This window comes from Panulirus ornatus, chromosome 8 (assembly GCF_036320965.1).
Source record: "Panulirus ornatus isolate Po-2019 chromosome 8, ASM3632096v1, whole genome shotgun sequence".
NCBI lineage: Eukaryota > Metazoa > Arthropoda > Malacostraca > Decapoda > Palinuridae > Panulirus > Panulirus ornatus.
This window is the reverse complement of record NC_092231.1, coordinates 33,553,655-33,566,274: the sequence shown is the minus strand read 5'-3', so window position 1 is coordinate 33,566,274 and position 12,620 is coordinate 33,553,655. Positions and strand designations below refer to the sequence as shown.

Here is a 12,620-nt window from a genome sequence, read left to right as displayed (position 1 = left end):
CATGTACATAATTCATACTGTCTGCCCTTATTCATTCCCGTCGCCACCCCGCCACACATGAAATAACAACCCCCTCCCCCCGCATGTGCATGAGGTAGCGCTAGGAAAAGACGAGAAGGGCCACATTCATTCACACTCAGTTTCTAGCTGTCATGTATAATTCACCGAAACCACAGCTCCCTTTCCACATCCAGGCCCCACAAAACTTTCCATGGTTTACCCCAGACGCTTCACATGCCCTGGTTCAATCCATTAACAGGACGTTGACCCCGGTATACCACATTGTTCCAATTCACTCTATTTCTTGCATGCCTTTCACCCTCCTGCATGTTCAGGCCCCAATCACTCAAAATCTTTTTCACTCCATCTTTCCACCTCCAATTTGGTCTCCCACTTCTCCTCGTTCCCTCCACCTCTGACGCATAAATCCTCTTTATCAATCCTTCCTCATTCTTTCTCTGCGTGTGCCCAAACCATTTCAAACCACCCTCTTCTGCTCTCTCAACCACACTCCTTTTATTACCACACATCTTTCTTACCCTATTATTACTTACTCAATCAAACCACCTCACACCACATATTGTCATCAAACATCTCATTTCCATCACATCCACCCTCCTCCTCACAACTCTATCTATAGCCCACGCCTTGCAACCATATAACATTGTTGGAACCACTATTCCTTCAAACATACCCATTTGTGCTTTCCAAGATGACGTTCTCAACTTCCACACATTTTTCAATGCTCCCAGAACTTTTGCCCCCTCCTCCACCCTATGACTCACTTCCGCTTCCATGGTTCTATCTGCTGCCAACTCCACTCCCAGATATCTAAAACACTCCACTTCCTCAAGTTTTTCTCCATTCAAACTTACCTCCTAATTAACTTGTCCCTCAACCATACTGTACCTAATAACCTTCCTCTTGTTCACATTTACTCTCAGCTTTCTTCTTTCATACACTTTACCGAACTCAGTCACCAGCTTCTGCAGTTTCTCACCCGAATCAGCCACCAGCGCTGTATCATCAGCGAACAACACTGACTCACTTCCCAAGGTTTCTCATCCACAACAGACTGCATACTTGCCCCTCTTTCCAAAACTCTTGCATTCACCTCCCTAACAACCCCATCCATAAACAAATTAAACAACCATGGACACACCATGCATCTCTGCCGCAAACCAACATTCACTGAGAACCAATCACTTTCCTCTCTTCCTACACGTACACATGCCTTACATCCTCGATAAAAACTTTTCACTGCTTCTAACAATTTGCCTCCCACACCATATATTCTTAATACCTTCCACAGAGCATCTCTATCAACTCTATCATATTCCTTCTCCAGATCCATAAATGCTACATACAAATCCATTTGCTTTTCTAAGTATTTCTCACATACATTCTTCAAAGCAAACACCTGATCCACACATCCTCTCCCACTTCCGAAACCACTCTGCTCTTCCCCAATCTGATACTTTGTACATGCCTTCACCCTCTCAATCAATACCCTCCCATATAATTTGCCAGGAATACTCAACAAACTTATACCTCTGTAATTTGAGCACTCACTCTTATCCCCTTTGCCTTTGTACAATGGCACTATGCACGCATTCCACCAATCCTCAGGCACCTCACCATGAGTCATACATACATTAAATAACCTTACCAACCAGTCAACAATACAGTCACCCCCTTTTTTAATAAATTCCACTGCAATACCATCCAAACCTGCTGCCTTGCCGGCATTCATCTTCCGTAAAGCTTTTACTACCTCTTCTCTGTTTACCAAATCATTTTCCCTAACCCTCTCACTTTGCACACCACCTCGACCAAAACACCCTATATCTGCCACTCTATTATCAAACACATTCAGCAAACCTTCAAAATACTCACTCCATCTCCTTCTCACATCACCACTACTTGTTATCACCTCCCCATTAGCCCCCTTCACTGAAGTTCCCATTTGTTCCCTTGTCTTACGCACTTTATTTACCTCCTTCCAAAACATCTTTTTATTCTCCCTAAAATTTAATGATACTCTCTCACCCCAACTCTCATTTGCCCTCTTTTTTGCCTCTTGATCCTTTCTCTTGACCATCTGCCTCTTTCTTTTATACATCTCCCAGTCATTTGCATTATTTCCCTGCAAAAATCATCCAAATGCCTCTCTTCTCGTTTACTAATGATCTTACTTCTTCATCCCACCACTCACTACCCTTTCTAATCTGCCCACCTCCCACGCTTCTCATGCCACAAGCATCTTTTGCGCAAGCCATCACTGCTTCCCTAAATACATCCCATTCCTCCCCCACTCCCCTTACGTCCTTTGCTCTCACCTTTTTCCATTTTGTACTCAGTCTCTCCTGATACTTCCTCACACAAGTCTCTTTCTCAAGCTCACTTACTCTCACCACTCTCTTCACCCCAACATTCTCTTTTCCAAAAACCTCTACAAATCTTCACCTTGATAAAGGAATAATGAAAATAATTTTCTTTTTAATATTAACAATTATTTTGCTTATGTTTATTTTGATTACTAACTCATCATATGTGTGGGATGTAGGTAGTAGTTGGTAGGCAGCCACCGACCAGGGAGGTATATTAACAGCACTACCTGCTTGGGTATCGAGAGGATCAGTTATGGCTGTGCAGTGAGCCAGCACATCTGAGTTTATCAAGCTGCACCCCTTTGACCAAGGTTGCTGTCTTTTCTTTCTGCTTCACCCACACTTGAATTGCTGGTGTTCTGTCCACTAACATACAGTCTCTCATTCACACATAAAACTTGACAAACATTTAACTCAAACAACTCATTCTTTTTACTTCTAAATTTTTCTGTGGTGAGTGTTATGCAGAAACCCTGTCTTTTGACAAAATAGTAGGAGTAATAGATAGAAGTAGTAGGTAGAAACATAAGACAGGAGCATTGAACAGAAATATTAGGTAGAAGCAGTAGGTTGGAACATTAGGTAGACACATTAGGTAATAGTAGTTGGTGGGAACATTAGGATAGGTGCCTCCACAAATACTGCACAAGAGTTACCATTTGCCAGTGGCCTGTAAAGGGTGAGGTGCTAAAGGCTAAGAAATGGTATTGGAGTTCACCAGTTACAGAGACTTGCTATGGGCACCCCATTGAGGGAGTTCACAAAGGGAACAGGCATCAGAGATATAGATAGATAGAGAGGTATTTGTGGGAAATCGCTGTCTAACATCCTGTGCTTCACCATACCAAACCAGCATGCAAATGAATAAATGTGTTCTTTAGCCAGATTTCTCTTTTTTTTCATGATTTCAATTTTTCTAAACCATTGAGGGTTTGCTTATTAGTAAGATGCATAGGTCAGTGTAGAAGATAGTGTTTTAGGTAGGTAGAAAAGTCTTATCTGTCTCTCTATACCTCTGAAGTCCATTCCCTCTGGGAACTCCCATGGAGGGATTGGCATGGCAAAAGTCTCCACTTATACCTGTCCCTACATGTCTCCCCTGCACATATTCTTTCCCTATTCTTCCACTATTTCTCCTCCTCCAATATTCTTCCACTCTATTTCCCTATGTCACAGGTGGTCTTTCTTTCATGTCAACCCCATTTTTCGTACTATCATACACTCATCTTGTAAACTCTGTGTTTTGTATTCCTTCCACATGCCTAAACCAACTCAAAATATTACATTTCACCCACTCTACCACTCTACACTTCATTTCCTTTGCATTCCCTCATTACTTCCCACATTCCTTCTTGTCAGACCATATGCTTCATTCTAATAACTCATTTCCATAACTTGGATTCTTGAACTCTGTGACTCATCCCATTTCCATGCTTTGGCTGTATGAATCAGGGTTAGGAGGTCTATTCTTTCCCTCTCTATTTCCATACTTATATCTCCACGTTTTCTTAATGTTTGAAGTACCCGGTGATGATAACAGGAGATTTTGTCATCTAAAATAGCTGATTCTTTCTTAGCATTTTGGTTTACAGAATTTTTATTGTAGTTGGTTTTTGGGGTTAAGTGATGCTGGTAGCCCCAAAGTGGAACAAACAACCTAGATATCAGACTGTTGTAGCAGTATCATACTCCTTGGTTGATTCCTTGGGTTTTTTAGACCATCTCAGCTTTTTTTTTGAAAGACCCTGACCACTAAGTCCAGGATTTGGAATTTATATGCGTGGATTTTCTCAAACACCTATACAGGTAGCAGTTTGGAGAATATCTAACAAGTGACCTTTTATTTAAGATATGTCCTTTTATGGGAACTTCAGTGAAGGGGGCTAATGGGGAGGTGATAACAAGTAGTGGTGATGTGAGAAGGAGATGGAGTAAGTATTTTGAAGGTTTGTTGAATGTGTTTGATGATAGAGTGGCAGATATAGTGAGAGGGTTAGGGAAAATGATTTGGTAAACAGAGAAGAGGTAGTAAAAGCTTTGCGGAAGATGAAAGCCGGCAAGGCAGTAGGTTTGGATGGTATTGCAGTGGAATTTATTAAGAAAGGGGGTGACTGGATTGTTGACTGGTTGGTAAGGTTATTTAATGTATGTATGACTCATGGTGAGGTGCCTGAGGATTGGCGGAGTGCTTGCATAGTGCCATTGTACAAAGGCAAAGGGGATAAGAGTGAGTGCTCAAATTACAGAGGTATAAGTTTGTTGAGTATTCCTGGTAAATTATATGGGAGGGTATTGATTGAGAGGGTGAGCATGTGTGAGCATGTACAGAGCATCAGATTGGGGAAGAGCAGTGTGGTTTCAGAAGTGGTAGAGGCTGTGTGGATCAGGTGTTTGCTTTGAAGAATGTATGTGAGAAATACGTAGAAAAGCAAATGGATTTGTATGGAGCATTTATGGATCTGGAGAAGGCATATGATAGAGTTGATAGAGATGCTCTATGGAAGGTACTAAGAATACATGGTGTGGGATGCAAGTTGTTAGAAGCAGTGAAAAGTTTTTATCGAGGATGTAAGGCATGTGTACGTGTAGGAAGAGAGGAAAGTGATTGGTTCTCAGTGAATGTAGGTTTGCAGCAGGGGTGTGTGATGTCTCCATGGTTGTTTAATTTGTTTATGGATGGGGTTGTTAGGGAGGTGAATGCAAGAGTTTTGGAAAGAGGGGCAAGTATACAGTCTGTTGTGGATGAGAGAGCTTGGGAAGTGAGTCAGTTGTTGTTCGCTGATGATACAGCACTGGTGGCTGATTCATGTGAGAAACTGCAGAAGCTGGTGACTGAGTTTGGTAAAGTGTGTGAAAGAAGGAAGTTAAGAGTAGAGGTGAATAAGAGCAAGGTTATTAGGTACAGTAGGGTTGAGGGTCAAGTCAATTGGGAGGTAAGTTTGAATGGTTAAAAACTGGAGGAAGTAAAGTGTTTTAGATATCTGGGAGTGGATCTGGCAGCAGATGGAACCATGGAAGCGGAAGTGAATCATAGGCTGGGGGTGGGGGCGAAAATCCTGGGAGCCTTGAAGAATGTTTGGAAGTCGAGAACATTATCTCGGAAAGCAAAAATGGGTGTGTTTGAAGGAATAGTGGTTCCAACAATGTTTTATGGTTGCGAGGCATGGGCTATGGATAGAGTTGTGTGCAGGAGGGTGGATGTGATGGAAATGAGATGTTTGAGGACAATATGTGGTGTGAGTTGGTTTGATCGAGTAAGTAATGTAAGGGTGAGAGAGATGTGTGGAAATAAAAAGAGCGTGGTTGAGAGAGCAGAAGAGGGTGTTTTGAAATGGTTTGGGCACATGGAGAGAATGAGTGAGGAAAGATTGACCAAGAGGATATATGTGTCGGAGGTGGAGGGAACGAGGAGAAGTGGGAGACCAAATTGAAGGTGGAAAGATGGAGTGAAAAAGATTTTGAGTGATTGGGGCCTGAACATGCAGGAGGGTGAAAGGAGGGCAAGGAATAGAGTGAATTGGATCGATGTGGTATACCGGGGTCAACGCGCTGTCAATGGATTGAATCAGGGCATGTGAAGTGTCTGGGGTAAACCATGGAAAGTTGTGTGGGGCCTGGATGTGGAAAGGGAGCTGTGGTTTCGGGCATTATTACATGACAGCTAGAGACTGAGTGTGAACGAATGGGGCCTTTGTTGTCTTTTCCTAGCGCTACCTTGCACACATGAGGGGGGAGGGGGATGTTATTCCATGTGTGGCGAGGTGGCGTTGGGAATAGATAAAGGCAGACAGCATGAATTATGTACATGTGTATATATGTATATGTCTGTGTGTGTATATATATGTGTACATTGAGATGTATAGGTATGTATATTTGCGTGTGTGGGCGTGTGTGTGTGTACATTGTATATGGGGGTGGGTTGGGTCATTTCTTTCGTCTGTTTCCTTGTGCTACCTCGCAAACGCGGGAGACAGCGACAAAGCAAAATAAATAGATAAATAAAAGACAAATAATGTCCTTTTACTCAGGTACTAAGTATGATAAATGACACTATTGCTTTTTAAAATAAGCATCATTTTTAACCTCTGGTATTAATCTGATGGGCCCTGTTTAGGATAAACATCTTTGATCTCTCTTCCTGAGGAGTCCAGTTGTGTCTCTACCATAGCTTAAGTGGGAGCTTTCAGAAGCCTTAGACATTTTACAGTAATTTTCTTGCAGTTTTGCATCTGAATCTCTTCTGAAAACTTCTTTATAGCCTTGTATTCTGGGAGGAGAATTTGTGAATTATAGTATGTCCAGAAAAAGAAATATTTTATCTTTAATGAAAATCTGTATGGGTTAAAATAAGCCCAACCATCAATATCTGGTTAAAAATGAAAATGATAATGTCTAGCTTATTATCATCTACTGTAGGAAGATTTCATCAAGAAAGTATCGAGCCTTTTGCCTATTGAAATCCCTTTGAGACCTTTTGGACTTCACCTGGGGTTGTGAAGCGGGCTTTTTATTTGTGCACCATGGAAACTTGAAAGCCCTTTCAGTGAGGAATATATCTATGTGGATTAGAAACTTGCTTTATTGGCTTAACTTGAGATTTATGCTAGAATATAAGGGAAAAAGCTCATACCTTAGCCTTCCTTAGAAACCTTTTGTTGGAGGAAATCAAGAAAAGGGATATTTAGTACTCACCTACCACTTCTGTCAGGCAGTACCTTAACTTAGACATTGTGGATCTACTATGTGTGGCTCTGAGGATACCTCCATCAGTAGAGACAGTTTCCAGTTTGCCTCCAAATTTCTGTTGAAGATATTTATTTTCACTGTTAGGGTAATTTTCTCAGAAAGTTTCTTCCTAAATCTTTCGTATGGGTATGCCGTCATACTTGTAGGACAGACAGCAAGGAAAGATGTTCAACAAATGATTTTTTCTGTTTTCCTAACCCTTCCCTGCCTTCCCCATTCCTTTTTTGGAAATCCTTTCTCAAAACCAGCTGAGACCATTTTCTGGTTTTACTTGCTATCTGCAAATTCTAAGCCATTGATTAGGCAGGAGTGAGGAGATCAATGGCATCATCTCTCTTGTAGTCTTTGATTGGCCAGAGGTGGATCTGAAATGAGCCAGCTGCCACTACTGTGGTTGGGTGGATAGCAAAGGGTAGGAAGGTGCTTATCCTGTTTTTCATAAGAAAATTTAAAGATTTCCATTATGACACTCTTGCTGAAAGAAAAGTATTTTCAATTTCAAAAATTACACCTTTATCATCTTTCTGTATCTTTCATTCTTTTCCTTTTTACCCAAGTCCAAGATATCTTAACAGTTTGATTTCCACAAGTCTGCAATTGAGGATTGTCTTCTACCTTTCTTCCAAACCATGATAGATTTATTTTTCATCGGCATATAAGAAATGTAATACATAGATCATATTGATTAGTATCACTGAATATATTTCCAAGCAGTTTATTGTGTACTTTTCATTTAGTTGTGAAGCAACTGAGAAATATGCTGCTTAGTGTTTTACTCTTTGTCTGCAGAACTCATTGTCTTGATCGTTTCTGCTGTGTGCTGAGAAAGTGCTTCCTTTTTCCAGGTTTGTTTCTGCAGTAACAACAGACTGTGTTCCAAACTTGAAGGATGGCCTGAATGTAAACATCCCTAAGGTATGACTGTAGTTTGTCACCTTTTACATTTATTATAGTGGAAGAATGAGTGGAAATATAAAGAAGTTGCATTTTTATCAGAGAAGTCAGTAAAAAAGTGCAAAAGGCTTCGTTACTAGTTTTGGGACTTGTATCTAGGAGCAAAAAGTGTCAGATCACTTCTGTCATCAGCCTTAAGACCACATAACCTTTGTGGTCTCTTTGATTTGGTACCTTTTATAGTTACAGGTATATGATCTCATTTCCAGCAAGCTTAAGGTTGTTGCAATTGCTAGATTTCAGCATTTTTGCATTTTTAAGAAACATATAATTCAGTACACATCTTATTGGGAGGGAGGGAGTGGGGATGGGTGGAAGGCATATGGTTATAACCATGTGCTAATATATAACCTTTGATATCTAAAGCAACTGTCACATTTTTTGATAAGTTTTCATTAAATATCAGCTAGATTGATAGTTGTAATTCTTGTAAGTAGTTCTAAGGCTTGGTTTGTGCATTTAGAGAGGTATCCTTTATTATAGCACCTATTTCTTGATCTGTCTCAGGCCCTGACTTTAGCTTATTTATGTTGGGTTTGTTTGTGAGTTAACTCTTGTATGGAGGTGTCACTTTTGCTAATTCATAGTATACACAATGTTCAGATGAGCTCATATCATTAAATGCCTAAAGCAACCAGATCTTGTTTTCAACTTCAGAGAAATCCCTGGGCTCCTCTTGAAGTATATTTGTACATAAAGGAGATCTGGTTTTGATCATCATTCCAAATACTAAGCAAGTTTTCCCTTACAAAATTTCCAAAATTTCTTTCATGGGCATTGATACAAGGGTAGTTATGAATGAATAAACATAACATCATGAACTTAAGTTGCTTAGCGTAATTGTAGAAGGTACAGTAGACTCCCGTGGTGTAGCGATTAGTGTTCCTGACCACGACACATTCATGGGTCACCCAGGGTTGACCACATAGGTTCGAATCCTAGTTAGGGCAGTTGGTCCACAGTCAACCCAGTTGTTCATCCACCCCAAGGGGTTGAGCAGGAAAATGGATACTTGGCTTATGACAGCTAAAGACCGAGTGTGAACGAATCTGGCCTTTTTTTTTTTTTTTTTTGTCTGTTTTCCTGGCACTACCTCACTGATGCAGAGGATAGCAATGCTGTTTCCTATGGGGCAGGTTAGCGCCAGGAATGGATGAAGGTAAGCAAGTATGAATATGTACATGTGTATTTATGTATATGTCTATGCATGTGTATATGTATGTATGTACATGTGTATATGTTGATATGTATATGTATAAGTATGTTTGTGTGTGTTTATGGACGTTTTATATATATATATATATATATATATATGTGTATATGAATAGATGGGCTATTCTTCTTCGTTTGTTTCCTGGAGTTGCCTTGCTGATGCGGGAAACAGGATCAGGTATGATAATAAATACATAAATAAAGTTACGGGTTGGTGAGAGGACAAGAGCAAAGGAAGGAGTAGCACTACTCCTGAAGCAGGAGTTGTGGGAGTATATGATAGAGTGTAAGAAAGTAGACTCTAGATAGATATGGGTAAAACTGAAAATGGATGGAGAGAGATGGGTGATGATTGGTGCCTAAGCTCCTGGTCATGAGAAGAAAGATCATGAGAGGCAAGTGTTTTGAGAGCAGCTGAGTGAGTGTGTTAGCAGCTTTGATGCACGAGACCAGGTTATAGTGATAGGTGATTTGAATGCAAAAGCAAGTAACGTGGCAGTTGAGGTTATGATTGATGTACATGGGGTGCTCAGTGTTGTAAATGGAAATGGTGAAGAGCTTGTAGATTTGTGTGCTGAAAAAGGTCTGGTGATTGGGAATACCTGGTATGAAAAGAGAGATATACGTAAGAATATGTATGTAAGTAGGAGAGATGGCCAGAGAGTGTTATTTGATTTTGTGTTAATTGATAGGCACGTGAAAGAGAGACTTTTGAGTGTTAATGTGCTGAGACAGGCAACTGGAGGGATGTCTGATCATTATCTTACGGAGGCGAAGGTGAAGATATGTAGAGGTTTTCAGAAAAGAAGAATGTTGGGGTGAAGAGAGAGGTGAGAGTAATTGAGCTTGGAAAGGAGACTTGTGTGAGGAAGTACCAGGAGAAATTGAGTGCAGAATGGAAAAAGGTGTGAGGAAATGATGTAAAGGGAGTGTGGGAGGAATGGGATGTATTTAGGAAAGCATTGATGGCTTGCACAAAAGATGCCTGTGGCATGAGAAAGGTGAGAGGTCGGCAGATTACAAAGGGTAGTGAGTGGTGGGATGAAGAAGTAAGATTGTTAGTGAAAGAAAAGAGAGAGGCATTTGGATGATTTTTGCAGGGAAATAGTACAAATGACTGAGAGAGGTATAAAAGAAAGAGGCAGGAGGTCAAGAGAAAGGTGCAGGAGGTGAAAAAGAGGGCAAATTAGGGTTGGGGTGAGAGAGTATCATTAAACTTTAGGGAAAATAAAAAGATGTTTTGGAAGGAGATAAATAAAGTGTGTAAGACAAGAGAACAAATGGGAACATCGGTGAAGGGGGCAAATGGAGAAATGATAACAAGTAGTGGTGAAGTGAGAAGGAGATGGAGTGAGTATTTTGAAGGTTTGTTGAATGTGATTCATGATAGAGTGGCAGATATAAGGTGTTTTGGTCGAGGTGGTGTGCAAAGTGAGAGGATCAGGGAAAATGATTTGGTAAACAGAGAAGAGGCAGTGAAAGCTTTGCGGAAGATGTTACCCAGCAAGGTGGAGGGTTTGGATGGTACTGCTGTGGAATTTATTAAAAAAGGGGGTGACTGTGTTGTTAACTGGTAGGTGAGGATATTCAGTGTATATATGGTTTTATCCCTGGGGATAGGGGAGAAAGAATACTTCCCACGTATTCCCTGCGTGTCGTAGAAGGCGACTAAAAGGTGAGGGAGCGGGGGGGCTGGAAATCCTCCCCTCTTGTTTTTTTTTTTTTTTTTTTCCAAAAGAAGGAACAGAGAAGGAGGCCAGGTGAGGATATTCCCTCAGAGGCCCAGTCCTCTGTTCTTAACGCTACCTTGCTAATGCGGGAAATGGCAAATAGTTTGAAAGAAAAAAAGATATGGTTCATGATGAAGTGCCTGAGGATTGGCGGAATGTATGCATAATGCCATTGTACAAAAGCAAATGGGATAAAAGTGGGTGTTGAAATTACAGAGATTTAAGTTTGTTGAGTATTCCTGGGAAATTATATGGTAGGGTATTGATTAAGAGGGTGAAGGCCTGTACAGAGCATCAGATTGGAGAAGAGCAGTTTGGTTTCAGAAGTGGTAGAGGATGTGTGGATCACGTGTTTGCTTTGAAGAATGTACGCGAAAAATACATAGAAAAACAGATGGATTTGTATGTAGCTTTTATAGATCTGGAGAAGGCATATGATAGAGTTAACAGAGATGTTCTGTGGAAGGTATTAAGAATATATGGTGTGGGAGGTGAGTTGCTAGAAGCAGTGAAAAGGTTTTATCGAGGATGTAAGGCATTTGTATGAGTAGGAAGAGAGGAAAGTGATTGGTTCCCAGTGAATATCAGTTTACGGCAATGATGCGTGATGTCTCCATGGTTGTTTAATTTGTTTATGGATGGGGTTGTTAGGGAGGTGAATGCAAGAGTTTTGGAGAGAGGGGCAAGTATGCAGTCTGTTATAGATGAGAGAGCTTGGAAAGTGAGTCAGTTGTTGTTCGCTGATGATATAGCACTGGTGGCTGATTTGGGTGAGAAACTGCAAAAGCTGGTGACTGAGTTTGGTAGAGTGTGTGAAAGAAGAAAGCTGAGAGTAAATGTGAATAAGAGCAAGGTTAATAGGGTCAGTAGGGTTGTGGGACAGGTGAAGTGGGAGGTGAAGTGTTTTAGATATCTGGGAGTGGATTTAGCAGCGGATGGAAACATGGAAGCGGAAGTGAGTTATAGGGTGGGGGAGGGGGCGAAGGTTCTGGGAGCATTGAGGAATGTGTGGAAGGCGAGAATGTTGTCTCGGAGAGCAGAAATGGGTATGTTTGAAGGAATAGTGATTCCAACAGTGTTATATGGTCTTGAGGCTTGGGCTACAGATAAGGTTGTGCGGAGGAGGGTGGATGTGTTGGAAATGAGATGTTTGAGGACAGTATGTGGTGTGAGGTGGTTTGATGGAGTAAGTAATGAAGGGTAAGAGAGATGTGTGGTAATAAAGAGTGTGGTTGAGAGAGCAGAAGAGGGTGTTTTGAAATGGTTTGGTCACATGGAGAGAATGAATGAGGAAAGATTGACAAAGAGGATATATGTGTCAGAGGTGGAGGGAGTGAGGAGAGGTGGGGGACCAAATTGGAGGTGAAAGGATGGAGTGAAAAAGATTTTGAGCGATCGGGGCCTGAACATACAGGAGGGTGAAATATGCTCAAGGAATAAAGTGAACTGGAACGATGTAGTATACTGGGGTCTATGTACTTTCAGTGGATTGAACTAGGGCATGTTAAGCGTCTGGGGTAAACCATGGTAAGTTTTGTGGGGCCTGGATGTGGAAAGGGAGTTTTGCTTTTGGTGCAGTACACATGAC

The 12,620-nt window shown here is 41.1% G+C and overlaps 1 protein-coding gene across 1 annotated transcript in view; it reads left to right on the top strand.

The window, feature by feature from the left end:
• LOC139749683 (G patch domain-containing protein 1-like) overlaps positions 1-8,072 on the top strand; it is a 61,987-nt gene extending 53,915 nt beyond the window's left edge. Inside the window, exon 4 of the mRNA XM_071663848.1 lies at positions 7,982-8,072. Within this exon, the coding sequence (XP_071519949.1) occupies positions 7,982-8,057 (76 nt within the window). The 3' untranslated portion in view covers positions 8,058-8,072. The remainder of the gene's footprint in view (positions 1-7,981) is intronic.
• The last annotated feature ends 4,548 nt before the right edge of the window (positions 8,073-12,620 follow it).